The sequence below is a fragment of the Galendromus occidentalis genome, unplaced genomic scaffold, assembly GCF_000255335.2.
Source record: "Galendromus occidentalis unplaced genomic scaffold, Mocc_1.1 scf7180000077533, whole genome shotgun sequence".
NCBI classification, from domain to species: Eukaryota; Metazoa; Arthropoda; class Arachnida; order Mesostigmata; family Phytoseiidae; genus Galendromus; species Galendromus occidentalis.
Window position 1 is genome coordinate 911609 of NW_003805521.1, and position 26998 is coordinate 938606.

Here is a 26998-nt window from a genome sequence, read left to right on the forward strand (position 1 = left end):
TGTGGGTTGCTGTCGTAGTCACGAGTAGGGAGAGAGAACGGGTCGTTGAGGATCAAGAATATGGCTTCTCGAGGAAATGTTGGAGAACACTCGCTTCCGCAGCGAATGACGCTTGATTCACGATGCGAGTGAGGAACTCGGAGCCTGCGCTGCTGAGTTTTGAGATACTGGTGGGGATGAGGGCAGTGGAGGTGTTGCCTGACGGTTACGTCGAGCTCCTTGCTCCCTTGCGATCCTTTTCTCGGACGCCGCCGCTGACATCGCGCTAGACGGATGACGACATAGCGCTACTGCGTACCGCATCTGCTGTCATTTACGATGTTCAACACGAATACTTTACACATTGCGAGGAAGAGACAGAGATAATACAAAGTTGTGCCAAAATGTTCGTCTTCATTTTCTTCTCTCCATCAAAGACACTTATACACACAAGCGCCGTCAAGTAACAACACATTATTTTTGGAGGTGATATCGACCGCGCGTCCAGAGGATCAGTCACCCCGTCAGACTGAGTCTGTGGAAACCTTCCAGTCTAGGCATGCTCGCCGGAAAGAAAAAAACGGAAAGCAGCTATTGAAATGACGAGGAAATCGACGACTTGGAAGAGAAAAAAACTCCTGAGAACAACAAAATGAGTGTTTGCAGCGAGCCATCGTCTATGGCCGATGGTCGTCGGCATCGTACCCGATCTCGGCCGAGTGCTGGTTCGTCGAGAAAAAAAAATGGTCTGTGCATTCGTCGAACCGTTTCCGGGTTGGGAACATGCGGGATCGGGGAGAGGAAAGCGGCGGCATCGGCCGACGACGGACGGACTAAAGTAACAGATGGTTTTGTGAAAGCGTACAAGAAATAGGGTGGAATGATGCGACGGCCAATGGAGCGTCGCCCGTGCGAGCGTACGTCAGGACGGCAGGCACGTGAGAAAGAAATCATTCATCGATCGCTCGAGCGTGTGTGCATGCATACATGCATGCATGGATGGATGCCTTGGGAGTGGACAATGATTTTCGCGGTGAAAGATTTTATGACAGAGTTCTGTAGTATACGTACTTAAAGAGTCGTGGTCTATTCGTATCGGGATTGTCAGAGGGCAAACAATTCTCTCTCTCTCCTGTCGCATTAGCTCATCATCAGCAGCAAAGTCTGATAGGATACAAACAGATGGCTGGAGAAGAGCTCGATGGAATCCGCTGCTACTAGCGCTGCTGCTGCCGCCGCCGCCGCTGCACACACTCACTTCCGTCCTCCCGCAGTTGAAGAGCAAGAATTAATTAGGGTGATTACATAAACACAATTATAATTGTATATAATAACATTTTTTTCGTCAGCGACTTCCGTCTAAATAGCTTTCTGCTGCTTCTTGACTCGCTTCAATTACGACCAGAGATGCCATCGCAGATGCGGTAGGTATTCACAAGGGTTTTGTTCCGTGGTATTATTACTCGCAGTAGTAGAAGTTGTTGTTGTTGTCGATAATGACGTAATCGCTGATGTTGTCGTTGATGTTCACAAATCGGTGACCGAGATCCAGCGAAGCTTATCCTGAATCCTCTACCCACGACTCATTCGAGATATCCGTCCAAAAATTCCCTCCGTTGCCAACCTCCAATGCGATGACTAAGGAAGTGGCTGCGTCGGGTTTCCTTCGAACGAGATGTGGAAGCTACGAGACGACCACCACGGTGTAGGAGCTCAGACGAAGGAGCGGATGCGTTCAGGTCGACTTGAAGGTTTACATGTGGAGCGATCTGCTTTTCATCCGTTCCCCTGTCCGAGTATTTGCGTTTTCTTTCAATTATTTCACCTCTCCGACTCGCGAAGCAGAGCGGATCGTGCGCCGGAGAACGGAAAAGGGTGATCGAGCGAGTGGGAGACCGAGCAAACGAACGAGCGAGCGACCTTCTATCATACATCCATCCACCATCTATCAACCATCCATCTGCCTCCCCTATTATCGACGACGACGACGGCGACGACGACGACGAAAAGTTGATGAATGATCACAAGCCAGTCGGAAAGCCAAGCTGCGGAGGTCGCTCTTCTAGTCGCTCGTAGGCTAAATGAAACTCTTTGGCTACCTTGCGCCAATTGACAGGATCGAAGAAATAATACGTGCCACGTTCGTACGTATTCGTTTTCTCGGTGGGACTGATGCCCGCCCGGGTGATCCATACCCGTTCGTCTCGGTGGAATCTCCAATCTCGGTTATACAGCTCGCCCGCAGCCACAAGCTGCATGATGTCTCCGCCGAACATATAAAACATGAAGAATAGCGTGTCTTCGTTATAGCGACTCAGCTTAACCGAAGTCAGTTTGTCCTTGATGTGAGAGTTGATTAGGTACTCTTGAGGGACGTTGTACTCGATTTCGTGGGGCCGCAACGCCTGATCTGCCCACGGCCCTCCGAACACGGTGAATAAATTTTCTTGAGAATTCAAATTCAATCCTAGCGAAGTCAAATCGGATCCTAATGCTAACGACACGAGATTTGGTTCGGTTTCGGCCACTCGAATGAAGGTCAACAGTCCTACCATTCCGTACTGATCTCGAATCATGCCCTGCGGTATGTTACTAACTCGTCCCTCCTTTGTTGTAATGATTTGTTTCCGTTGGGGTGATTCTGGCGAACTGATTTCTTTCAGCTGACGTTCGCCGTTCACCGTCTTCTCCGGCGTTACTATCTGGTGACAATTCGACGATAGACCGTTACTTAGGCCGTTCTTCGTCGCACTTGTCTGTAAGAATCAAACATACATTGCCTTTGGAGACATGCGGAGGAATTTCAGCTGGCTTGGCTCGTTCGTGCAGAGCCTGATTTATTCATATGCCCTACGCGGGTGGAGCGAGATAATCGACCACGATGAATAATGAAACCAATGATGACTCCAAACTCATAATCCCGGGCCGCATTCCCTCCTCGAAATCGTGGAGTACTTACCTGTTGCGAAATGGGCTGCTCTTGGCCTGGTTGTGGAGGCTGACTGTTGTGGTTTGAGCCAGGTAACGCGGGGAAGTCCTCGTTTTGAATATGGAATTCACTCGATTCGCTATTCGGGTTCTTCACCATTCCGACTGCGTGAGAAAATGAAGAGCCATGATTATGACGTCCCTTTCGTTTTTGATAAAGCGGCAGAAAATCGGGGTAGGGGAGAGGCGGTCGTCTAGAGTTCTATCGTGTATCCGCGACAAATGCGCACAAATTGTTTCGGATCGCGTCCGATAAAGTTGACGCGAACGAAAGACTGAATATTTTGGCTAATACGACAATTTGTGATTGGCATTTTCCGGTCGATAAGAACGCAGTTTCGAGTCAGATTCCGAAAATCAGGTGGACAATAGAACGAATTATGAGAGGCGAACGAGAAGAAGGAGGAGAATCGAACACAAACAAAATATTGTAATACCCACATGCAAAAGGCTGGTTGAGTCTCATAACTGTAAAACAGTCACAAGCATATGAGTCTGATATTCCGTAAAAATTATACAGTAACGGGATGAATCGCGCAAGGGACGTCCCATCGACAATTAGCGCTCAATCAAGTTTCAGCGTAAACCGATCAGAAGGATAGTCGGGAGTCGGATTTCATATCGGGAGCATGTAGAAATCGGCAATATTGGTTTGATCGAGTTCTAGCCCGATGAAAAATCTGAATGGCTCGGAACGATGTGGAGGCGCCACATTCTCCACCCATACGGCGCCGGTTCTCAGAGCGGTCGATAGACAAGACTGATCGCATCTGCCAGACCGAAGGAGCGGCGAGTGAAAGGTTCAAACTCGCAACAGCGAGCGGCCCGATTGTCAGAGCCGTTGGCATTTTGCCCCAGTCTAAATCGTGGAGCAGAGGACTGTATGCAATACGTAGTCGTCGACCAAGGGGATCGGCATCCGCCGCTCGATTGAGTCGAATTAGATCGTGTCGTACTCACCGTAAGGTGTTCTGCCGGACATTGGGTTGATGGTCGTACTCGAATCCCGATTTGTTAATGAAGGGAATTCGGAGAGGTCTAAGGATGGGTTCGAGTTGAAAGGATTCCCTCGAGGTCCTCCCATAAAACTTCCTCCGCCGCCGTTCCGCCATAGCATAGGACTCTGCTCATTGAACCTGGAAAAATATCAGAGCTCCTTACTGAAGGATACGGGACCGAGCGAGCCGATTCGGAAATGCATCATGGAACCCTACGTAACCGAATCCCAATGCCGGCTCATTAGACTCACCGCTGAGCGCTGTTCTGCTGGGTGTTGCTCTGAGGTCCGATGGGTCTAGCACCCCCAACAGCCATTTGTCCAGCGCGAGCCCCCGGAGACGGTAACGTTGGCGTGGATATTCTATTAGAGCCCTGTTGGAATCGTTCGAAATCCGCCATATCCGCTCTCTGTTGTTGGATGTTCTGCGCAGAGCCCCCACCACCTTGGGGGCCTGGCCCAGCAAAGAAAGGGATTAACGAACTCCCCGTGGGTTGCCCGTAGGCGAACTGTGATGGTGATGGCGACGTCATCATTGCCTGCAAAACGTCGACGGTCGAATTTGAGTCAGTATGGACAATTCGGTTCTTCTCGAATTCAGCTGAGGATATCCACCTTGTTAGATGGAGATTCATATATAGTTTCCATGACGAGTGGCCGAGCGCCTATGAGGCTCGTGACTCGTGACCTGTACAATCGATCGCAGGAACTCACGATGACTCACTCCGACATTCTCACTGGATGCCGGTCAATCCGAGCGGTTCAATTCACTGGATTGAGACACTCGAACGTATAGCCTCCGGTCGAAGAATCGACTCATGAACGAAAGAGCTTCAATACTCAGCGCGGGAGGGTCTCCGGAGAGGCGAGCTTGTGTCTGATTGAGTCGTGCCCCTCCAGTGAACGTCAGGACGTGAATGACTGCACCCCAGTCGGTCGGATCTCATTGTCGGAAGACCCATACGAGGCCCGGATCCCAAGCTCTCCAAACTCCATGGAGTTGTCCTCCTGCGAGATTGGCTCCGCGGAACAATACCGGTAGGCGAATCCCCCTCTAGAGACTACAATTCGTGATTTCCTTTCACTCGATGAATTGAGGAAGGCGAGTTCTTATTATTACATGTTCCTTGTCGGGCATGGAGATTCGAGACAAATTACGCGGATCGACAGGTCTCGCTCCGATACGTCGAGCACCGTCAGCTCTGACACGATCTCCCTTGGAGAGATGAGATGAGGTGAGCTTGGAGAGACACCTTGTGACTGAGTGAACCGTAGACACCGGACAGCTGAGGCTGAGTGAAACCGATCTCCATCGAGATAGGCGAATCAGCCGGAATCAGGAGAATCGGTGGTTTCCAGAGTGTCGTTCAAAGCCGGGCATCAGTCGCCACGAGCGTTTGCAAAACGCACGGCGACCGCAATCGAAGCATCTAAACATGTCCCATTGATTTCGTTCGCGCCAGGTCCCCATAATCGTCGATCACGTTGCAGTTAGATAACTGCAAGCTTCCATGGGAACACCTCGAAATACTTTTGCGTCGCTTGCCCCGTCATTGAGGGTTTGGCGCTTTCCCAGAGCCCACAACACAACGAGCGATGACTGACGGAGCTCGACCAATTGCAGCTGTCAGGAGTCCTGTCCGACAAGGGACACCGTGACGACTGATGGACGCATAAGTCCCGCTTGGGAAGTCTCCTGAACTCCCGGAGCTAGCCGAAAAACCCATCATTCCCGTCTAGCAACTGATTGTTGTCGCATTCGGCATCAGACAGGTCCGGGGACCATTTGTGGTCCCGATTCGATCGCGAAGCCCAGCGAGTCGATCAGGACAGAGCCGGCCCTCGATTCGATCCCATTTCGAAGCCTGCGCCCGAACAATCGACGGCTTTGAAGCTCGGAGAAGCTAGCTGGCTGCCAGCAGCGATTTTCCAGCTTATGTTCCTCGCAATGGCAAGCGGCTCAAGGCTTCGTTTGAATCGACGTTTCCTTCAGCTGCATGATGTTATTGACGTACCAGATTGACGGGTTCGCCGTACGCACTCAGAGTGTTGCTTTATCTCGCACCCTTTTCGCTAAAATTCATGGATGGTGCACTTCGTACCTTCACACAAAATAACAACACCTACTTCGTCCTTTTTCACGTCGAACGCACTTTCAGCAGCGGCGCCTCATAGAAGCCTGCTTCGGTCGAGCCCGCCAAAATTCAAAATTCCCGACGCGGATGCTCGTTGACTTCGAGGATCTCGAAGCGTTCTACGAGGGTGAGCGTCCCGCGAGCCCATTCCAATGTAATCATCTTCACGGGGTGCAATCTCTTCCCTACCTGGCGATGAGTCTTCAACGAGGAGAACCCGACGCTCCGATACCGATGATCTGATTTGTCCAGACTGAGTCCTCACGTCAGGAGGTTTAACATGCTCGGGAACGGTTCGACGTCTAGGTCAGGCCGGAGGAGTCACAGATGGAGCCCTCGCAATATTTCCGCCAGAATCCTCCGGAGTCTTACCGTGGACGAGGAAGCACGAAGCTCTCAGTTCTGGAAATTAGCTCGTTCATATGTCGCAATGGATCTACTCATCTGAGTGAGAGTATTCCCACGTATTTCCGAGCGTACAGTCGTGACCAAAATCGCTCGGGCGCCTCTGAGAGGCTAGGAACTCGGTCCCTACGTCCCTCCTATTCCGCTCCCCAGCTTTCCATCGAGCCTGCGTGCCTGCTCCGACACCAGCTGATCATACCCTGAATTCGCCGCGAACTTTGATTACGCTGTCGATGCGGGAAGAATCAAGCGAATCTAGAGCGAGGCCGCCCAAGACCAAGAAGAAGCCGAGACTCTGTGAGCTTGTGTTCTTCCCCGAGATTCGGGGAGAGCGCCTCTTCGCGATGATCCCTCACTTCTCCGCCGCCATGTTTGTAAACACTGCCGACACGTGCGCGGCGGTGTTCGAGTAATGCGCCATAAACGATCCGGAGGAAATCTTCGGATGAAATAAGAGTCGCTTATCTCAGTGCGCCATGGAGCAACGCAGGCTCTACATAGGCGGTTTATCAGATGCTGTGTTAGAGAAAGATATAAAAAGAAGTTTAGTGAATTCGGTACAGTGAATGACGTTGAGATACGATGCAAAGAGAACTACGGAAATCGACGATACTTCGCGTATATCAACATCCAGGCGGACAGGGGCAGCATCGATAATTGTGAGCGTTGATGAGTATTGATGAGTCTCCGGAAATTCCCGAACTCGAATGCAGAGCGGTTATTGCAGCAAAGCATGAGAAGGAGTTTCGAGAGCCGGTTGGAGAGACGTCTTTGTTTTCCAGGTGTGCGCGCATGCAACAATCTCGAGTGGAAGGGTGGCACGCTCAAGGTACAGCCCGCGAAAGAGAGTTATTTGCAAGCGGTCCGGAACGACATACAGGAGAAGAAAAGACCTGTGGCTGTCGAGCCTCAATCCACTGGGAATGTTTCGACAAAAGCTCAAGGGACGAAGAGGAAGGAGCCGCTCAGTGATGATGGGAGTGATGACGAGCCGCAGAGCTATCTTGGAGTACCAGCGTGGAAGGGATTCAAGTCGCGACCCGCATCTTCCCCGTCGACTTCAAAACCCGACATTGTCGAAGCGAAACAGAGCTCAAGTAGGAAGCTGGAAACCTCCGGGACCGGTGTCCGCCGTCGATTGTATATTGGAGGTCTCCCAGAGAGCGCATTGGATGGAGACATCAAGACGAAATTCGCAGAGTTTGGTCGCGTTGGGAGCGTTGAAATCAAATGCAAGGAGAATTACGGTAACAAGAGGTTTTTCGCTTACGTGGATCTCGATACCACCGAGAAAAAACTCGATCAATGTGAGTGCGATAGAATCCTCGTTTTCGCTAAATATTTTTGCTCGGGGGTACGTTTTCCTTGAGGATGCGATGCGATGCCGTCTCGCTGCGGAATCCAATTGACGTTTTTGTCTCTTTCAAGGCATTCGTGAGTGCGATAATCAAACATGGCAGGGCGCGCGCTTGAAAGTGCAGATCGCCAAGGAGAGCTTTTTACAGAAAGCTCATAAAGAGATATCTGAGCGCAACTCGCTCGGGAACTCCGCTACGGTCAACGAGTCACGTGAGGATCGGGTTGGAGGCGTGGGAACGAGACAACTCGATAAAGGCGAACCAATGGATCTGGTCGACGAGCGCCATTCCGATCAGTCTCGACACAACAGGAGAGACAACTTCAGCGACAGAAAAACGTGGCGCGATTCGAGATATGACGATAACTATCAGAGAACGAATAAGCCTACCTTCGGGAAGTGGGATCATACGCAACCTATGGGCGATCCTCGCGATACCATGCGGGAACGTCACGACCGCCCCCAGAAGTGGGCTTCCGCGAGTCATTCGAAGAGTGGTGAGTCAGACCCCCGGCTGCTTATGCGCATGGTACTCAAATCAGTCATGCATGTTCGTTAGGCTGCTATAATCGAGAGCTTCGATTCAAGGGAGCTTCCCGGGACCGGATGGGCGCGACAACACCTTTGAATCCGAGAAAAACTGCCTTTTCGATGAGATTGACGCTGCCGATAAACTCGGTCTTGAACAAGATGAACTACTCTCGGGCGATGAGCAGAAGGAATCTAGAGAAGAGGACGTCAATGATCCTTTATCCGAGAAGAATCTCGAGGATTTATTCGATCCAAAGTCCGGCAGCAAGGGATTCACCCTTTCTTCTCTGTTCTCGGATCAGCTCAAAGGTAAATGTGGAACCAGCGTTCCGTCTGTTTCCTCGATCATTATCGACCACTTTTCTATTGATCACCTTTCTCAGCACCCTTGAGCTCCTCGGCTGGGGCAGAGCATGAGTGTAATCCTGACGCAATTTTTTTGCAGTCGAGGACAATGTTTCGTCTTCGGGAGACCCCGATAATACGTACGGAAAACGATCTCAGGAGCAAGTTGAACGATTCGAGGAGGAATATTGGAAACGAGCGGAGAAAGTCGACCAGAGAAGCTGGCAAGAGATGGTTCACAAACACGACAGACGCGTTCCCACCTCGGGACTCCCGAAATCATTCTTCATCCTGCCGGGCGACAGGAGACTTGAAGGTGCGCAATAGTCTCCTTCAAGGAACTACCATCTTCTTGATTCCTTCTTTGGTGGCTTCAGTATCGGATGCGATTTCGGTTTTTCTTTCCGCAGAAGGTTCCCGAGTGTTCCGCACCGATGAAGATCCGGCTCAGTTCGTTGAGTGCTGGAGGGAGCAGGCCGAAGAGTTGACGCAGCGCCTGCTTCAACGCAAACGCAACACCAGAGTCCAATATCAAATGGCACAAAGAGCGCTTGGCAAGTCCGAGCAGAAAGCCGGACAGAAGAGAAAATTCCGGAAGCAGGCCCGACAAGAAGCTGTTTGATTGCGTATGGAAACCAATCTCTACGGGAAGGCGTGTATGAGAGAATAAATTGTTTTCTAATTGTATGAGATTCTATAAGAACCTAACAGGAGGAGCGCTCGAAGCGTTCAAGTGGAACCGATTGTATTTTTTGAAGCTGACCTGGCTGAGGGTAGCGTCGGTGATGCAACGAAGAACGACGTCGACAGCTTTACGTGACGACTGTCTTCTTTATTACACTCAAAGTCGATCTACAGGTTCATTTTATTTGGTGGGCATTGTCCGGTCGAGAATTTCCCAGAAATGAAGCAGATTAGCTCTGTCGAGATGTCGCTTGTATTTGGATAGCTGGATGACTGTGACGGACCACTTCTCGACGTTGGAGTCCAGAGATTCTTCGTCCCATTTCATATGGAAGGCGCGAACTGAAACAACACAGAGAATACCGAATGATCAATCGCACGCGGGTGAGCTTCGTGAACTTTATCGAACCGGCTGGGGAACATTCGAGAACATTGATGGTGAGAGGAAGAGACTTACTGCGCGCAAAAATGTCCACGGGATTCCCTCCCCAAGGCCAATTTTTGAACTGCCACGTTGGTCCTTGAACGAAAACTGCAGCCACGCGGTCCCAGTCTTCAGGTCGTAAGTGTCTAGGATCGTCTATAATTTTGTAAGGCTGGCTTAAATTTGTTCCCTGACGACGATGTTGAATTATGACGGCCTGTTCCCGACGAGCTCCTTGTTTCTTTTTCTCGTCCGAGCTGACAAATCTGTGGAAGAGGGACCCAGTGAATCCTGATCATGCTTCCCGGAGAAATGCCAGGGTCGAATCAGAGGTTGTCCTTCAGAAGATGAGCAGACTCACTTGAGATCTTCTAGGATATCCTTTGCGTTCAGCATTGTGATCAAGGATGTTGTGGCGGGTGGAATAATTATGATGGGAGTCCTAGAGACTCTTTTCTGTTGGTTAGGCGAATTTATCTGCGGGGATTGCATAACACGGTTCCCATTCGCGCTCCGCGGCGCAGGCGACGGGGGTGGCATTGAGGGTCTCTGGGGTTTGCTACCCTCGGTCACCGATTTGAGCGTCATGCCATGGTATGAACCCATGGTGTCGATTTTGAAGCCCTCAGTTTCTGGAAAATCACCAGAGCATCAACCACCCGGAACGTGCCGACCGCTCCTCCGGATATCGAATATCGTAGCGACGGATCGTGACATTCAGCATCTGGAATCCGCTCGATGCGGAAATCCTCACCTTGTCGCTTCTCGAAACGTTCCTGGTCGTAACGACTGTAGGTGGTTGGTTGAGGCGGTATCTGTCTGACAGCTTGAGGGGTTTGTGTCACCAGGGGTTTCTTGATGTTCATGCTGCCTTGTTCGCGGGCATGTATCGAGTGGAGGATCGGGAACACGCTCTTCGCGAAGTTCTTCCCGTTCGCCTGCAGGATCGTCGTACGATTCCTCCAGACTCGTTCTCTCGACAAAATCACCGTTGTCTGCTCTTTTTCTGAGTCGAGCATGTGCTGCATGTCTGAGGGCAATGGGTCCAGGTCATCGTCGCCCTGGAATCGTTAAGCATCGCTCATGATCGGTTCCCAGATGGAGAATAATATGCATAAATAGATTTCACAGACATGTTCCTCCAGGAGATTTTTAGGGACGCGCCGGGCGCACGGGCTCCCCGACGTACGATCTTGATGGTGTTTTTCTTCTTCGCGGATCGCTTGGCCTTAATGGCAGCGATTTTTTCGGCAGAGAGTTTGTCACTGAGGGACGAGATGTTCTCTGTGGTGATGGCGTCCTCTTTCGGAGCATCGAGCCTCGCTTGGAACTGTTCTTTCGCTTTCCGCACCTCAGCTTCTTCGATTCGAGGCTTCTTTGCGGCATCCTGACCTCTGTGAAAGGAGCAGGGAGCTATGAGTTGCGCTCCGGATCGGAAGAGCTCATTGAAATCATCACAGCTGAAGATCTTCAGTGACTCACCTGATATCGGTGGCGGTCCGTTTCAGGGTAATGGGAACAACAGGTGGAGCCGACTTGTCGATCGAATTCGAATGGCTCGTTTCACCATTCAAATATGACAGAATATCTTTCCTGTCGGGACGACGGACCACTTGAACATTTTTCCCCTGCAACGAAGGGAGAGAAGTTCCGATCGGCCGAAAAGGAATCGAACGATGCTGCCAGCTATCGAAGTTCGTCGCTGCTCGAGCGTCGTCGGCTGAGAAGAGCTCATCGCTCGACTTACCGCTGTCTTCCGAACGTACTCTCCGTGGGTAAGGTTCACATGTTTCAGGAGATGGAGCAGTGTGACGAGCGAGTAGTACTGCTTCTCATTACCGTCCTTCCCCGTTCTGTGGGACATTACTCAGGTCAGAACCGCAGAAGACCAGAGATCATTACTATAGAGAGTGGTATACTCCATGGCTGATTCAGAGCAGTTGGGGGAACGACGAGATCGATCCCGATACGGCCATAGCATGAAACTCACCCGTATTCGATGTAGTTTGTTTTGACGTTCTTCGGAAACGCATACTCCCCGAACACGATCCTATCCTCCTCCTCGATGATCTGTTTCTTGCTGACATTGTGTTGCCGGAGCAAACTCAGCGGGTCTGCCATCGCTGTTTATGGAGTCCCTGGTCGCAGAGCGAAGAAAACACGGCTTATTGTCGGTGAAAAGGGTCTACGCGGGTCGCGGCCAAATGGTGTACCATTCGATCGCGAAGCAGCATGGCGGACGATCAGTTTGTCGGCTAAAGCGGCGGAGCGACCGCATCGCCAAGCAAGATGGCGACTGCCGGCTTGCGCGCACACAGCCGGCGGGCCGACGGAGGCTATGCGGCTAGGATGATTTTCGGACTTGATTCCAGCACTTTTCCATGCTTTGTAGGCGGAATTCCGATAATATTCGGACTCAATTCTCGTAAGCTGCTATGCTCTGTGGAGCTGGATGGGAGTCCGATGATTTTCGGGCTCGATCGCTGTGAGCCTGCATGCTTTCTCTGTGGATGTGGAATGAAGTCTGATACTTCTTATTTCCGGACTCGATGGGCCTCCATCACCACGGACTCGACCTCACAGGGAAATTCGATCCCGAAGATCTCCGACTCTGAAATCATCGGATTTCCGTCCGCATAGCCTCACGACTTTTATTTGAAATCTCGAAATCTGTTCGTGATCAGGCCGTGCCCGATTAGTGGCTGGAATAAATCGGAATCCCTTTTATTTATCTGCATTTTCGGAGATTTAGGAACTCTTTACATTGAGGTGGTCAATCATCAATCATGGTGAATACCCCGTTATGACGAATTAAGTATTAGTGCGAGCCTCGAAATCCGAAGCTAATCCCGCGAGAAGACGCGAAGTCAATGGGGTATCCCACGCGCTCCGCAGGTAATCATCTCGCAGTTCTCATCGTCCTGAGATGATATAGAAATCACGAAGTCCTAATCAGAGATCGCGGCCTGGAAATGTCGGGCTTACCTTGTTCCTCCTGATGGAAGCCGTTTCCCAGCTTGAGCCGAAAACGGAACCGGACTCGGGAAAAAACTTTTGTTGCCATCAGATCATTGGACGTCATAATTTATTGATTCCTCTCCGAACGAAACTTTCGCATAGGACTGTAAGGGAATGCATCTTCAAGGTTTACCTCCGGAAATGACGGCGATCTGTCAGGAGCTTTCCATCGAAAGAGAGCTAGCGTTCGACAGCAGCGCATATTTTAGAGTTTAGGCCCTTTCGCCCACTCAGGTCCGACAAGCGATGGTAATCAGGTTTGGTCCGGAAAATCTCGCGCATCCCGCATGAAAATTCCCCTCCGAGCTCACGCTGGATCGAGTCTACAGTCTTCATCTGTCTCCGCAGATAGATTGAATGGGATTCCAGTTCTGTGAGGCTGTGAGGGCAGCGGGATTTACTGCGAAGCGATTATTAGACGGTTCTACTTTTTTGTTCTTCAAAACGGCGCTCAAAGGACCATATGGGCAATGCGAGAAGGGCTTCTCTCACCTTCCCATCCCTAGAAAATTTTTGGGAATGGACATTTCCATCCTTGGAGACCGCCTATTCTGGAAACCACTCTCTCCAACTGTCCCGCACATCGAAAGAGAAGCGTTAGCGCTGATTTCCGCATGCGACAAGTTACATATGTATCATACACTTAAGAACGACGTTTTCATTTGCTTGCGGGTCATCGACCGCTGCAGGCGATTTTTGGAAGCGAAGAAGGCATGCCTGTCTAGTCGGCGAACAGACTTCGTAGGTGGGCGACCATGCTCATAGGCTACGATTTCTCGATGGAGGACCTGCAGACAACCGGGCTGGAACAGGCTGATGGACTCTCGAAATCTATTATGTCGCTAATAGCACAGCGACGGATAGACAAGGTGGCTGAAGATGTTGTCATCGCGGCAATCGAGGCCGATGTCGCGGCGGTGCCCACGGATTGCTTCAAGGCAGTGCCGGTTACCCACAAGAAAACTCAACGGCTCTCTCGCGCAGACGATTTTCTCTAGAAAGCTACACGTTGAGCCGGCGACTGCGTCTACGAAGATAACCGTGGGGGCTTCGAGCAAGTTCTTCGCGCAAGTTGGGAAGCTTCGAACGCTCGTTACGGACAGGGGGTCTCGATCCACTCTCCGGGGACATCAGAGTCTTCTGCGAGACCCAGGGTGTACTCCACTTGAGTTCTGCTGTGGGCTACCCTTAGTCTAATGGCCGCGCTGAGGAATACGTAGACTTTTCCCACCAATTAAGGAACTTTCCAGGCACCTTGAAGGGAAGATGGGCGGCTGTAATCGCTCTGTCGCATGCTGGGAACCAGGGGTGGCCAACCTTTCTGGTCCCGCGGACTAATAAGGCCTTGGCGACGGGGCCCGCGGACCACCAAGCTGTGATCATTTGTTTTTGAATCGGAATACGAAAACGAACTCATTCAGAACGCCGCCTCGTATCCATTGAGCCTTATGCAGCAAGTGCGGCTGTCTCATCTCTGGCCGAGCGGGCAACGGAATTCTCGTTGCGGAGGTCATGGGCCGCGTTCAGATATCATCGACGTCTCTACCGGAAAGTGCTTGGGGTGCTCCGCGGACCACCGAAATCTTAGCGGCGGACATCAGGTGGTCCGGGGACCGCCAATTGGCTTGCCCTGTTGTGAACTCACAGAAGCGCTCTCCGGCGGAGCCCTCCCTGAACGGAGACATCCGAACAGAGTTAGGCCCTCCTCAACCCACCACGCACCGACCTCGGACCAAAACCAACCGGGCCAAAGACCTACTTGGTCAAAACCAACTGGGCCAATGGATAATAAATAATAATAGTCCCAATAAAGAGAGGCAACAGTAAATTAGGGCACGAGGGCCAACTGTACGTGAAGGCTCACGCCTCGAAGAGCGGTCTTGGCACTGCATGTATTAAACCGCGTCGATTAGCTGCAAGGCCAAAGCTTACACATTGATCTCTACGGGTGGAGTTTTCGGGACGGTGGACGTTCACTCAGATCCGCCAGATCCTTCGGGCGTCGAGGTCGCCAGGCAGACTACGGCGATCAAACGGCGTTGCGAAGAAACTAATGAAACCCCGTCTTCGTTGGTCAACACGAGTCTGTTGCCAGCAACGTCGGTCACTCTCGGACGTATGACCCAACCTCGTACGATTGCTCGGATGATCAACCGACATCGTTACGCCCGATCCGCTGCGCCAGCGAATCCTGACTTTCGCGGCTCGATCGAGATTCCCGACCAGTATCGCAACTATGAGAGCGAGCCGGGGGTTTTCGAGAGTTTCCTGGTGGCGGACAGCGGTGCAGGAGACCCTGATCGAATCCTCATATACGGTAGGGAATCCGTAAGCTCCTGGATTGGCCCCGTCGAGTTGTACGTCGACGGTACCTTCAGTCTCGCGCCGCCACAGTTCCCGCAGGTTCTTATCATTCCATTCCCAAATATTCCAGTGAGCTATATTGACATTTCTCGGCTCCTTTCTAAAAACACATGATTTAATCGTTCAGGTGTTCGTCGTCCTTGCTGAGCGGCTGGAGTGCGTTGCGTCTGTAGCTTACGCCTTGCTCCCGAAAGAAGCAGCCGAATCGTACACCCGGATGCTGAACCTGTTGACGGAGGCTTGGCCTGCCCTCAATCCCTCGAGCGTCGTCATGGACTTCGATGGAGCAATGATGAATGCGGTCGGGGAATGTTTCTCACCGGAAACCCCCATGCACGGATGTTTCTTCCATTTTGTCAAATCATCAAGCTCCGCGTCGCGAGCGAAGGTCTCTAAAGTCGCTACAACACGGACGATGACTTTGCGCTCAAGACTCGGATCGTAGCTGCCCTGCTTCCGTTCCGCCAACGGAATTAGATAACGCGGTCTCTGAGCTTTCGCCGGTCTTGCCCGTCGAATTGGTTGGAGTGCTGAATTATTTTGAGGACGTTTATAACGGACGCTTGAACAGGATCCGCCCAGACGGTCCTCTGCATCGGAGAGCACCTCAGTTTCCCGTCGAGATGTGGACGGTTTACCAAAGAACACTCGATGGGGGAGCGCGTACGAATAGCTACACCGAAGCGGCGCACTGACGACTCGACTCCCGTTAGAATTCGGGATACAGCATCCGACGATCTGGAAGTTTATCGACGGACTCTAGACCGTACAGAAAGGTCGCGATCTCCAAGTTGAATCATTCGTGGCTGGTTCCTTGGGTGCCACAAAAAGGAACAAATACATCATGTAGCCGACGAGCGAATCCTGGAAGTCGTTCATCGTGCCGGATTTCTTCTTCACTTAGAATACCTCCGAGGTATCGCACATAATTTCCTCATGGATGCATAGTCTCGGTACTATTCCGGAATAAATCCCGATCGCGAGGTTTGAGAAGAACCATAATTAGGAGTCAAAAAGAAAAGAGCGGTGAGAATGATGCTCAGAATAGTGCCTCACGTCTGGGGCAGAGCTGGTCTACGGCAGTGCATAACGACTCCCCGGAGAGTTCGTACAAGGGACAGCCTTCGAGATTCCATCAAATCGTTACCATGAGCTTCGCACCGAACTCGCCATGCTCATGCCTACACCACCGCGCTCGCAGCAGAGAACAGCGGGAGCGGCCAAGTCTTTCCCGAGCCCCCTGCGAGGCGCTCGGTATGTTCTCGTCCGATTAGACACTCGGAAGCCTTCTCTCTCGCGACAGTACGACGGACCTTCTCGGGTACTGTCAAGTGCTCCGAAGACCTTCTACTTCCAGAAACCTCATAGAACACCCAGAAGGCTCGGAACGGCACCGAGGGTTGCGTGTCGGTGGATCGCTTAGAGCGCACACACGAAGACGAGACCGAAAGCGACGCACTGGACGGATCTCCGCCACGAATCGTTCCGGAGCCTCTCACAACCAAAGTCTGTAGGGTTCCCGGGCGAAGACGTCAGGCACTTTACCGTCTTCGGGACTTCGTCAAATTTGTACACGCGGTACAACGAAGCCAATAAATCATTCAGTTATGTGGTCATACTCTCGTCAACAGGCCTCTCCTTGCAACACGTCGAGACGCTACAACTATCTCGGCATCGGGATGTCCAGCATCGGAAGGTCTCAGCATCGTGTATAGCCGCATCGAAGCGTCTCGGCATGGGATCGTCGGCTTCGGGTTGGTCGGGCTCGAACCATCATGGACCGGAATTTCCCTGTGAAGCTATGTGGACCGAAGTCCGATGATTCCCTACAAGGGGCTATAAGGGCGGAACTCCGATAATCCTCGGTCTCTATGTGCCGAAGATCTGCGAATTCTCCTTTCCTCTCGTTCAATCCAGAGTCTTCTCCCCACAGCACGATGCGCAAAATTCGTGATGGCCATTACGTCAACGAAACGCGCGTGATGGCGCCGTGAAGCGCCGTCACGCGCCCCTACATGCTAAAAGCGAAAAGAGTGCTCATTTCAGGGACATTTCGATGTCTTCTCGAATTCCTAGCTTGGAGGCTACAAGCGAAGTCCTACTCTGGAATGTCTCGATGCCTTCTCTCTAATCCACTGCTGTAAGTTTACCAGCGAAGTCCCATTGTGGGCCATCTTGATGTCTTGTCTCCCTTCCCGGCAGCGTTCACACATACACAAAGAGGCAGACATTCCCGGATCGAGAATCGGCTGAGAGAGATGTCACTCAGATAGAGACCCTTTGTTAGGTGCTCGTGGAACACGGAGAGCCTGCGACATAGGAGGCGTGGACTTGGAGTTTCATGCAAACTCAATCGGAGCACCTTCGAATCGAGGGAAGCCAAGAGTGGAGTCAGGAATTTTGCTCGAATTCAGTCCATGCAAGACTTTCGTTGGCCTAAAATGATGCTGGACGCGATACATATGCAAGAATCGGAGACCAATGCTTATCAAAGGCTGGAACAGCGAGAAAGGAAGTTTGACCGCGAAGCACTGCGAGCCGAGCTGGACCACGACGGTCGAGCGTTGCTTGGAAAATACATACAATCGGAAGATAACCGAGAGGATCAAGACGACGTAAGACACAGCATTGGCAAGCGGAATGGTTGGGGAAACTACGCTGGACGTATACCGCACCTACAGAGAGTCAAGAACATTAGCCTCTCACGTCTATGACAACAGTCGCGGCTCGGCACTGATGGCTTCAGCCAGAGCGGGAGCTCTTCCAACAAGACGACACAACATATTGTAGTGCTGATCATTGATGCAACACTCAGGTTTTGTAAGAACAACCATTGGATGTGTATTTTCGGGGCTTACGCGTTAGGGCTGTGTGAGAACCGTCGTGGACTAGCGCGCGCCACGGAGTGCGAGCCTCTCCCGAGCACATGCTCGTCCTCTTCTAGAGATCCGGAACCCTTCCCCCGCGCGCGAGGAGCGCACGGGTTTTGGAAACAGTGTCGGAGCCCCTCGTCAGATCTCTAATTGGAAACACCGGCTGTAATCCCAACGGCCAACTTGGCTAGGTCTGATCTAGCTGGAATAATCAACCGGACGTTTCCGCTCTCTAGCGTGGGCACCTCGGGGTTTCCTTTGTGGATTGTTACTGCGCCGGTCGCTAGTAACATCCTCGCTAGCGACATTGTTTCTTTCAGATCAAAGTCTAGTACCGGTCCCACATGACCCTTAAGAACGAATCGTCTCGGTTCGTTCTGAACCTAAGTTAGTAGTCGATAAGTCGGGACGGTGGTCTTCTATTTCTTTCTGGGTTTCGTCGGTTTGATGTGTTGTTGGTCGTTTCCCTGGTGTGAGCCGGCCCTCGAGTTAGTCTCCTCGGTTGATTGGTGTGTTCCTTCGTTCGTCGGGTTGGCGGGTCGTGTCGTTGTACTAGATCCTTTGGTGCTTCGATGGGATTTCGCAGTGGTAGGATCTCTCGAGAGAATTTTCAGTCAAGACGAGTGAACAACCTGTTTCTTTGACCTCGGACCGGGAAGGGTCGCTCCCGGCTTTGCCTCCGCCTCGAAGGTCTCGAGCCCCTTCTGATTCGTTATTGTGTATGGTCCGAAAAATTGTTTTTGTAATTTATCCAATTGACCGACCCGTGTGGAGGGGTACTTCAACCACACACTGTCTCCTCCCTTGAATGGTGTCGGTGTCCTCCACTGGTCGAAGTTCATCTTATTCACGTCCTTCTATTTGTCAGCCAGTCGGCGAGCGAGCTCCCTACCTCCTCTCACTTGTGACTGAAATTTTTCTGCAAAATCCTGAGCGGTTCCCGCTGTTGGCACTGCTGGTAGGAACGCGTCGAAAGTTGAGTCCGCCTCCTGTCCGTGGACGAGGTGAAATGGTGGGAATTTGGTCGATTTTTTTTGTGGGGTCGTATAGTATGCGTGCACTGCGAAGGGTAGGATCTAGTCCCAGTCGGACATGTCCTGGCTGACGTGCTTGCTAATGATGTCCACCAGTGTGCGGTGCTAGCGCTCTGTTAGTCTGTTCGTCGCAGGGTGGTATGGGCTCGTTCTTGTATGTCCAATGTCGCAGTGTGCGTTGACCTGTTTGAGCATCTCGGACATGAAGACTTTCCCCTGGTCGCTGATCAGGGTTTCCGGAGCCCCATATCGCAGGATGATGTCGTTGATCAGGAGGTCGGCTACGGGTGGGGCGAATCCGTCTGGTAATGCCTTCGCTACGAGGAATTTGGAAAGATCGCGGCTACTATGACCCGGTTGCCTCTCCTGGTTGGGTTGAACGATAAGGGGTCGATTCCTACGACCTGGAAGTTCTTCTCAGGCGTCTCCATGTGTTGCAGCTTTCCGGATTCTTCTTTGCTTGTTCTCCGTCGTTGGCATTCCCTGCATGTTTGTACGAGTGTTTCCACGTCCCTGAATGCCGTGGGCCAATAGAAGTTCGTTGAGATGCTCCCGAACGTGCGAGCGATGCCTAGATGTCCGGCTTCTAAATCGGCGTGTGCTGCGTCCAGTGCTTCCTGTCGGAGTCGCTTGTGGAGGACCAATGGTAGGCTGTCGCCCGTCCTAGAGAAATTTCTTTTGCAAGGCCCATCGTGCCAACCTTCCCGTCAGGTGTCGTGATGTCATTGACCAGCATAGGGCGTGATGATCCGTTACTACTATTACCTTACGACCATAGACATAGGGTCTGAGCTTCCTTACGGCCCTCACGACCGCGAGGCCTTCTTGATCGGTTGTGGAGTACCTCGATTCCGGCCCCGTGAGCGTCCTACTAGCGTAGGCGATGACCCTTTCCGATCCTTGGTTGTCCGTCCGGGCCAGAATTGCCCCTATTCCATGCTTGCAGGCTTCCGTCCGGAGTGTGACCGGTAGTTTCTCATCAAAGTGGCCCCACAGCGGAGGGCTTGTCAGTTTCCGTCGTAGCTCTTCGAATCCCTGTTGCTGTTCTTGGGCTCGCGTAAATTTCGTTCCGTCCTTGAGTAACTCGTTGAGGGGTGCAGCGATTTTTGAGAAAACCTCGATGAATTTGCGATAGTAAGAACATAAGCCTAGGAAACTTCTCACTGCTTTCGCGTTTCCCAGGGTGCTGAATGTTTCGATGTCTCTTGTCTTGGTTGGATCAAATCGGATACTTTCTTTCGTGACTTCCTGACCTAGGAGGATGACCCTGTCTGCTCTAAGGAGAGGTGGGCCCGATCTAGGCAACCTGGGATTTCCATTTATCTCTCGATGTGTTCCCGTATTGATCGTCCAAAAATGCATAGGTCATCGAGGCACTGCTTCCACTTACGACCTCGGGGTACATTGGCCATCAGGCGTTCGAAAGTGGCAGGTCCGTTGGATAGTCCGAAGGGAAGAACCTTGAATTCGAATAGGGTTACGAATGCTGTCTTTTTCCTGTCCTGTTTGTCGAGGGGGCACTGTGAATAGCCTGATTTTAGATCTAAGGATGAGAACAAGGTTGGATCCGGATAGGCAATCGAGAGCGTCGTCGATTCTGGGTAGGGCGTGAGTATCTCGTTTCGTCGCTTTGTCGAGCTCGCGGTGGTCGACACAGAGACGGATGCTACCGTCTTTCTTTTTCACGAGGACTACCGGGCTGCTCCAAGGGCTTGTGGATGGTTGTATGATCCCCTGCTGCTCCGTTGTTTTGACTTCCGTCGTTATGAGATCACGTTTCGCCGGTGCGTAGCGTTTTGTGTGGCGACTTCATACCGGACTCGCTGTCAATTCGGTGCACCGCCTCATGTGTTTGTCTCGGCGGCTCGCCGGGATAAGCCCTGGGAATTTTCAGAGAATTTGTTTGATCCGTTCTCACTGCTTCCGAGGCAGCTGCGGGTTGATGGCTCTCTCTAGCTTGGTGTCGAGATCGTGTCAGGATCTTCGTTTCTCTGTCGTCGGTTTTTCGATGGCAGCGACGGTTCGATTCTTATGTTTCCCCGCTGTTTCCTGCCCATTTGCTGTGTGGATGCCTATGGGTGAAGTGACCCGTTCTTTGGTTCTCCAAAGGGACGGTTGTATTTCCTTCCTGCAGACTCACTGGCGCCGTTGGGGGGATCAGGTTCTTCTTCTGCATCAAGGCCACGTTTGGGCGAATGATAACTGAATCTCTTTTCCTCGATATTCCGAAGTTACCTCTACTAGCCTAGCTTCCCCGGGGGAAGTCTCTGTGGTTTGAACTACTTGGAACGTTACCTCCCGAGTCGGTGTCGTGGGCGTCGTTTGTGATGATCCTGCAGCCCCCCACTTGAGGTTCGCTGTTTCAGTTTCGGATTTCTTTGCAAGATGACTGATACGGCAGTCGCTGTTTGATCGATTCGTTGGGATGAAGTTCCTGTGCTGCGTGATGGAGTCATTGATCAGATCGATGACGGCTCCGTGAGCCTTCCAGAAATCCACTCCAAACATGATGTCGTGGCTTTGGAAGTCAATGATAACGAACTCGCACGGGAAAGGGGCTCTATCTTTATTAAGTAAGATCGTTAGGGTGCAAATGCCCCGTACTGGTACACACATTCAATTCGCCAGACTGTCCGACCCAAGGAGAAAGGCTTTACATCAACAGGGAAGAACATTACATGCTTTTCGGCTAACAAGCTTGCCCTAACAGCCGACACCTCCGCGCCTAAATCCACCAGTGCGTACCTAGTTTTCCCATTACTGATACGGACCAGATTCCCCCGAAAAATGGTCGCGGGAATCGTTCGGGAATGGTCGTTCGTCAGTGTCCTCACGGAGAAGACTCATCGACGCCGCGACGCATTTTGCGAAACAGTAGGATCTCTTGGTCTGAACGCCGGACGCTTCGCCATGCGGTTCCTGCAGAATCGCATTACATGACCGTTATGGTTACAGTAGTTACAAATGGGATCGCCCTCCGGCGTCCTTCGGTTTCCGGAGTAGAAGGGTTCGAAGCGCTCTCGGTCGGGATCTTCAAGCGATGGTCTCGCCGGGCTCGCGGAGTAGGCACTAGTGCTGGTGGACAGACGGTATGGAGCGTTGTCTTTCCGGGATCCTCCTGATCGGTGTGATCTGGAACTGTTGGATGAGCTCCGGCTCCAATTAGTGGGGCAGGCTTGCCTTCTGCGTCCCCTGGATCTGCGTGTGTCCGGAGATGGGGAACGGCTTCGCTGGCTTCTCGGGGATGAGTGTCGGGATCGTTGTGCGGGGGACTGGGACCCAGAGCGGCTAGGAGCGTACTGACCGTTGGAGGAAGATCGTTTGTCGTGCCTTCTCGTTTGTGACCCCGATCTCGATGAGCGATCTGTCGACTCGGTCGGTCGGATGTGGCGAAGATTGGCGGTACTGGTGTTGGGCTTGAGCGCCTGGTTGTTCAGGAAGGGCATCGTCTTGTCCAGATCTGTAATTCTTTCCCTCAATTGTGAGAGCGACGCCGGGTAGAACAGTGAAAGGACGCAGGCATACATGGGGAGGAGCGTTTTCATGAAATTTCGGATGATCTTCTCCTCCGCCATGTCTACTTCCACCTGCCTGCAGAGACATACGACCTGTTCGAACAGGTGGGACAATTCGGTGTCCTCATCCTGGCGAAGTCGCTCCAGCTTCCTCGCTGCTTGTTGTGAGATCCTTTGCATGTCGGCGAAACGGCGCCTCATCGGTGCCTCGAAAGTTGACCTTGTGGTGCAGTCCTGCTCGATACTGTCGAACCAAGTGCTAGCCTCTCCTGTTAGGGATGACTTTACGCGTAGGATCTTCTTGGCGTCATCCATGTTGTTGTAATGGGCAGCGTTGATAAAGTCTTTGAGCCACCTTTCGCCGTCTCCTTTTCCGTCGAATGAGGGGAGCTCTTGAAGTGCGAAGAACATCGTCTGATGTTGAGGGTTGGAGCGACATTTGGGGCTGTTGGTCCGCTTGCTGGTCCGTCGTGGATCGTGTATTGTAGCGATGGTGTGCCGACGGGGCTGGTGAATGCTCCACAGACAAGGTGATCGGTGCTGGCACGGTTTTCGAACCATTGATCTCCACCAACTTCGGTGCTGATCTTTGATGCAACACTCAGGTTATGTAAGAACAACCGTTTGGTGTTTATTCTCGGGGCTTGCGCGTTAGGGCTGAGGGTGAACCGTCGTGGACTAGCGCGCGCCAAGGAGTGCGAGCCTCTCCCGAGCACATGCTCGTACTCTTCTAGAGATCCGGCACCCTCTCCCCCCCGCGCGAGGAGCGCGCGGGTTCAAGAAACAGTGTCGGAGCTCCTCGTCAGATCTCTAATTGGAAGCACCGGCTGTGATCCCAATGGCCAGATTGGCTGGGTCTGATCTAGCTAGAATGATCATCCGGACGTTTCCGGTCTCTAGTGTAGGCACCTCGGCGTTTCCTGTGTGGATTGTTACTGCGCCGGTCGCTAGTAAAATCCTCGCTAGCAACATTGTTTCTTTCAGATCAAAGTCTAGTACCGGTCTCACAGTATTCTTCGGACCTGAAAGTCACTGCGAACGATGTGGAATTCATCAAGGGTCGCTGGCACATGTGATTGTTGAATGCAATGAGCTCCTCACACCGATGAGGAACTACATACATATCTGCTCGCCTCGGCCTAAGCAGCGAGACAAGTCCTGCATTGGTTGACACCACGAAGCGATCCCACGAGGTATGGGAGCGCAGAGCTCGAAGGATCCGCTGAGATTTATCGCGCCCTTCCCACAGGTTGAATGTGTGATACAGACGACTCCGCTTAATGGAACCACATCGGGACTTGTTCATTTTGGTGCCAACAAGCGATCGGTTCCATTGCGCGGAATGAAGGTTCGAATTCGCTGATTTCTAGATCGATACAGCTCAATCCTCAAGTCTGCTCTTGATTGCCAACAGCAGCTTTGATGTGTATATCTGAGAGACACGGACATATCCATTCAATGCCATAAGTCTAGCAGTTTATGCATGCGAGCGAAGATCTGTGACAGTCAAGCGATGGTGACCTGTGTACCCTCGTTCGCTCCACCAATGTATTTAGCCGACAGCGGCTTCTCATTCTGATCCGAGGACCTAGACATCACTTCCGCTCTTGGCATCGGAAAGCGGCAGAACCAGGCGAATCACCGCGCAACCACGGGCTACAAGTTTTCCGCCAACGTTTCATTTCATTTCATTTTATTTATATAACATGACGATTGCTAGCTTGTGTAGAACAGCGTGAGACAATCCGGTATGTATGATAATACAGGTAATATATCACATACGAGAGAGTAGATACAATTTGAGGCGTTTTTTGAAAGCACCGAAGCGCTCAGTGGATCTGAGGTCGGTCGGGAGAGAGTTCCAGGCGGAGGGGATTTGGAAGAGGGGCGAGGCGAGCCAGAAAGAGGGGCGTGGGAGGGGGAGACGGAGATCTAGTCGGTTGTGCCTCCTCGTAGAGGTGCCGACACGGGGGGAGACAGAGGAAAGGGGCGAGAAGATTGTTACGTCCTAGGAAAGCAAGGCAGGCGAGGCGATAAGTGTGCAGTTGGTCGACGTTAAGAGTAGTATAGACACGGAAAAAACGGGGGATAGAAGAACGTGGGGGATGACCAAGAACTGCACGAAGAGCATTGTTGTGGCAGATTCGGAGAGGTTGGAGGGATGAGGAAGGGGCACAGCCCCACGCAGCGATTCCGTGAGAGAGGGAGCTACAGAAAAGTGATTTGAAAACTCGGATACGGAGAGCGCTCGGGAAACCAAGGCGTCTCATACGGTGGAGGCAGAAGATGACCGAGCGTAGTTTCCTAGATGTGGCCTCAATATGACTAGACCAGCGAAGATTAGCGATGAAGAGCACACCAAGGCATTTGACTTCCTGAGTAAACTCGAGTTCAACATTATCCCATAGTATGGGGGGGCAGCACGTAAGGGCGCGGAAATGGGGTTGGAAAATGATACGTTTGGTTTTATCGGAGTTGATGGTTAGCTTGAGAGTGCGTAGCATTAGGGAAAGGGATACGAGGTGGGAATTGAGGACCGCAATGTCCCTTTCTGTGCTGAGAGGAGAGAAGCTGAACAGAATCGTAGTGTCGTCCGCGAAAGAAATAACGCGTTTCGAGAGAGTGGGTTAGGTTAGGTGCAGAGAGAGTTGCCATGTTCGAGGAGGATGTTGATATAGAGGGCCCAGTACGGGCCCAGAACCGAGCCTTGGGGAACTCCATGGGTGATGGGAAAGGAGGAGGATGATATACCATCAACAGTGACAGTAAGGAAACGATTTGACATAAGATTCGAACCAGACAAGGGATTGATCAGAGACTCCAGTGTTTCTAAGGAAACGAAGGAGAATCGAATGGTCAAGGCAGTCAAACGCCTTCGCTGGGTCAGGGAAGATACCAACAACAGAGGATTTGGCAACACAGTTCTCCAGAATAAAGCTACGGATCTCACATAGGGCTGTGTCTGTCGAGAACTTAGCTCTGAAGCCGTGCTGATGGCACGAGAGGTGGGCACGAGAGGAATCTTAGTCGTTGAGTGGGGTGGGAACACATTTTGAAGAGCTTGGAGAGGAAAGGGAGAATACTTATGGGACGGTAATTGGCCGGTCGAGCCCGAGCTCCCTTGCCTTCAAAGAGATAAGTGACAGATGCAAGCTTGAAAGAGGCTGGGAAGACTCCTGTGCGGATAGAAAGATTAAAGAGAGAGGCGGTTGGGATAAAAAGAAGCTCGATAGCGAGTACGATGGCTTTGGAGGGGACATCAGACGTAGAACGCGCGTAATTGGTCTCGATATCGAGGCAGATCGTAGGGAGGGAGTGAGGGTCGATGAACTTGAGAGCCCAGTCAGCAGCGGATTCTTTGAAGGAATCGAAAGTCCGGGTATGAATGGGATCAGAGGAAATGTTGGACGAAGGGGAGGGGAGACTCGCTGTCGTTGCTCCAATAGACGCAAAGAATTTCGCAAAATCATTGAGTACATCGAAACTCTCACGATCAGCTAATGCGCTATGGGAGAGGGGTGAACTCAAGGTCCGAGAACGCCCGACAGACTCATTGATGAGATGCCAGAGCTTTTTAGGAGAGGAACTGACTCTGTCCACAAGGGATTGAGTGAACTTGTAACGACAGGATCGAATTCGAGCACGGTAGTGTTTAAGGAAAGAACGTTTCATCGATACCCCATGAGAAAAGGAGTCTATTCTGCTCCATCTGAAGGTCAGAGTCAGAAGAATGGGATGCTCGAAACGGTCCGATTCAGCGAAGTGACTTCGGCTGGAAAAAATCGGGGATCCGCGATTTGGTTCGAATAAGCGCTTGGTTCCATCATCCGGTGGTTCCAATGAGCGGAATCGGCTGTACTCTAGTCAGATCAAATGACCCATGAAACCATGAAATTGGTATCACCGTAACACCATCAAGCGAATGGGAATGCGGAAGCGCCCGTGAAAATCGTGGAATGAGAGCCATCGGGCGAGCAAACGCAGCAGGCCACACTTCCAAGACAAGGTTGCTAACTTCTAATGGAAATCTGCTTCGCAAGCTGGCGAACGTCACACCAGCACAATGCTGAACTCAAGGATCGCCAGTACAGGAGGACGAATGATGGCTGGAGCCATAAACGGCGGAGCACAGAAAAACATTGGCGGCTAGAGAGAAGCACTTAAAATGCTTGGGGAAGGAGATACAACAAAGAGCGCGGGACGAAATTTCGAGTTTAGTGAAGAGGACAGGGATGCCGCCACCATCGAACCCAGCGGAAGACGAAGGCGATGCAGCGGTCACGGACGTCAAAAGATCAAGGAGGACATGGAGAGCCCTAGACGGACACGCTCGTGACCTACCCTGCCGT

General features: G+C 51.8%; 2 protein-coding genes and 1 non-coding gene across 3 annotated transcripts; 1 reads left to right on the top strand and 2 right to left on the bottom strand.

Moving 5' to 3' along the window:
* Window positions 1-1589: 1589 nt before the first annotated feature.
* On the bottom strand, window positions 1590-6091 carry LOC100899299 (regulator of gene activity). The gene is made up of 6 exons (XM_029112899.1): window positions 5980-6091; window positions 4217-4503; window positions 3928-4103; window positions 3409-3435; window positions 2939-3072; window positions 1590-2735 (listed from the first exon to the last, which is right to left on the bottom strand). Exons 2-6 carry the CDS (start codon window positions 4498-4500, stop codon window positions 2001-2003), a joined length of 1356 nt encoding a protein of 451 aa, XP_028968732.1. The 5' UTR covers window positions 4501-4503; window positions 5980-6091; the 3' UTR covers window positions 1590-2000.
* Window positions 6092-6980: 889 nt separating this feature from the next.
* On the top strand, window positions 6981-9421 carry LOC100907195 (uncharacterized). Its single transcript, XR_003777135.1, has 6 exons — window positions 6981-7163; window positions 7287-7811; window positions 7933-8358; window positions 8450-8701; window positions 8838-9053; window positions 9148-9421. It is a non-coding gene; the product is annotated as an uncharacterized LOC100907195 (transcript).
* Window positions 9422-9548: 127 nt separating this feature from the next.
* On the bottom strand, window positions 9549-12072 carry hyx (cell division cycle 73 hyrax). The gene is made up of 9 exons (XM_003748504.2): window positions 11836-12072; window positions 11593-11698; window positions 11328-11473; window positions 11035-11239; window positions 10600-10906; window positions 10341-10477; window positions 10207-10301; window positions 9879-10111; window positions 9549-9763 (listed from the first exon to the last, which is right to left on the bottom strand). Exons 1-9 carry the CDS (start codon window positions 11964-11966, stop codon window positions 9603-9605), a joined length of 1521 nt encoding a protein of 506 aa, XP_003748552.1. The 5' UTR covers window positions 11967-12072; the 3' UTR covers window positions 9549-9602.
* Between the last annotated feature and the right edge of the window lie 14926 nt (window positions 12073-26998).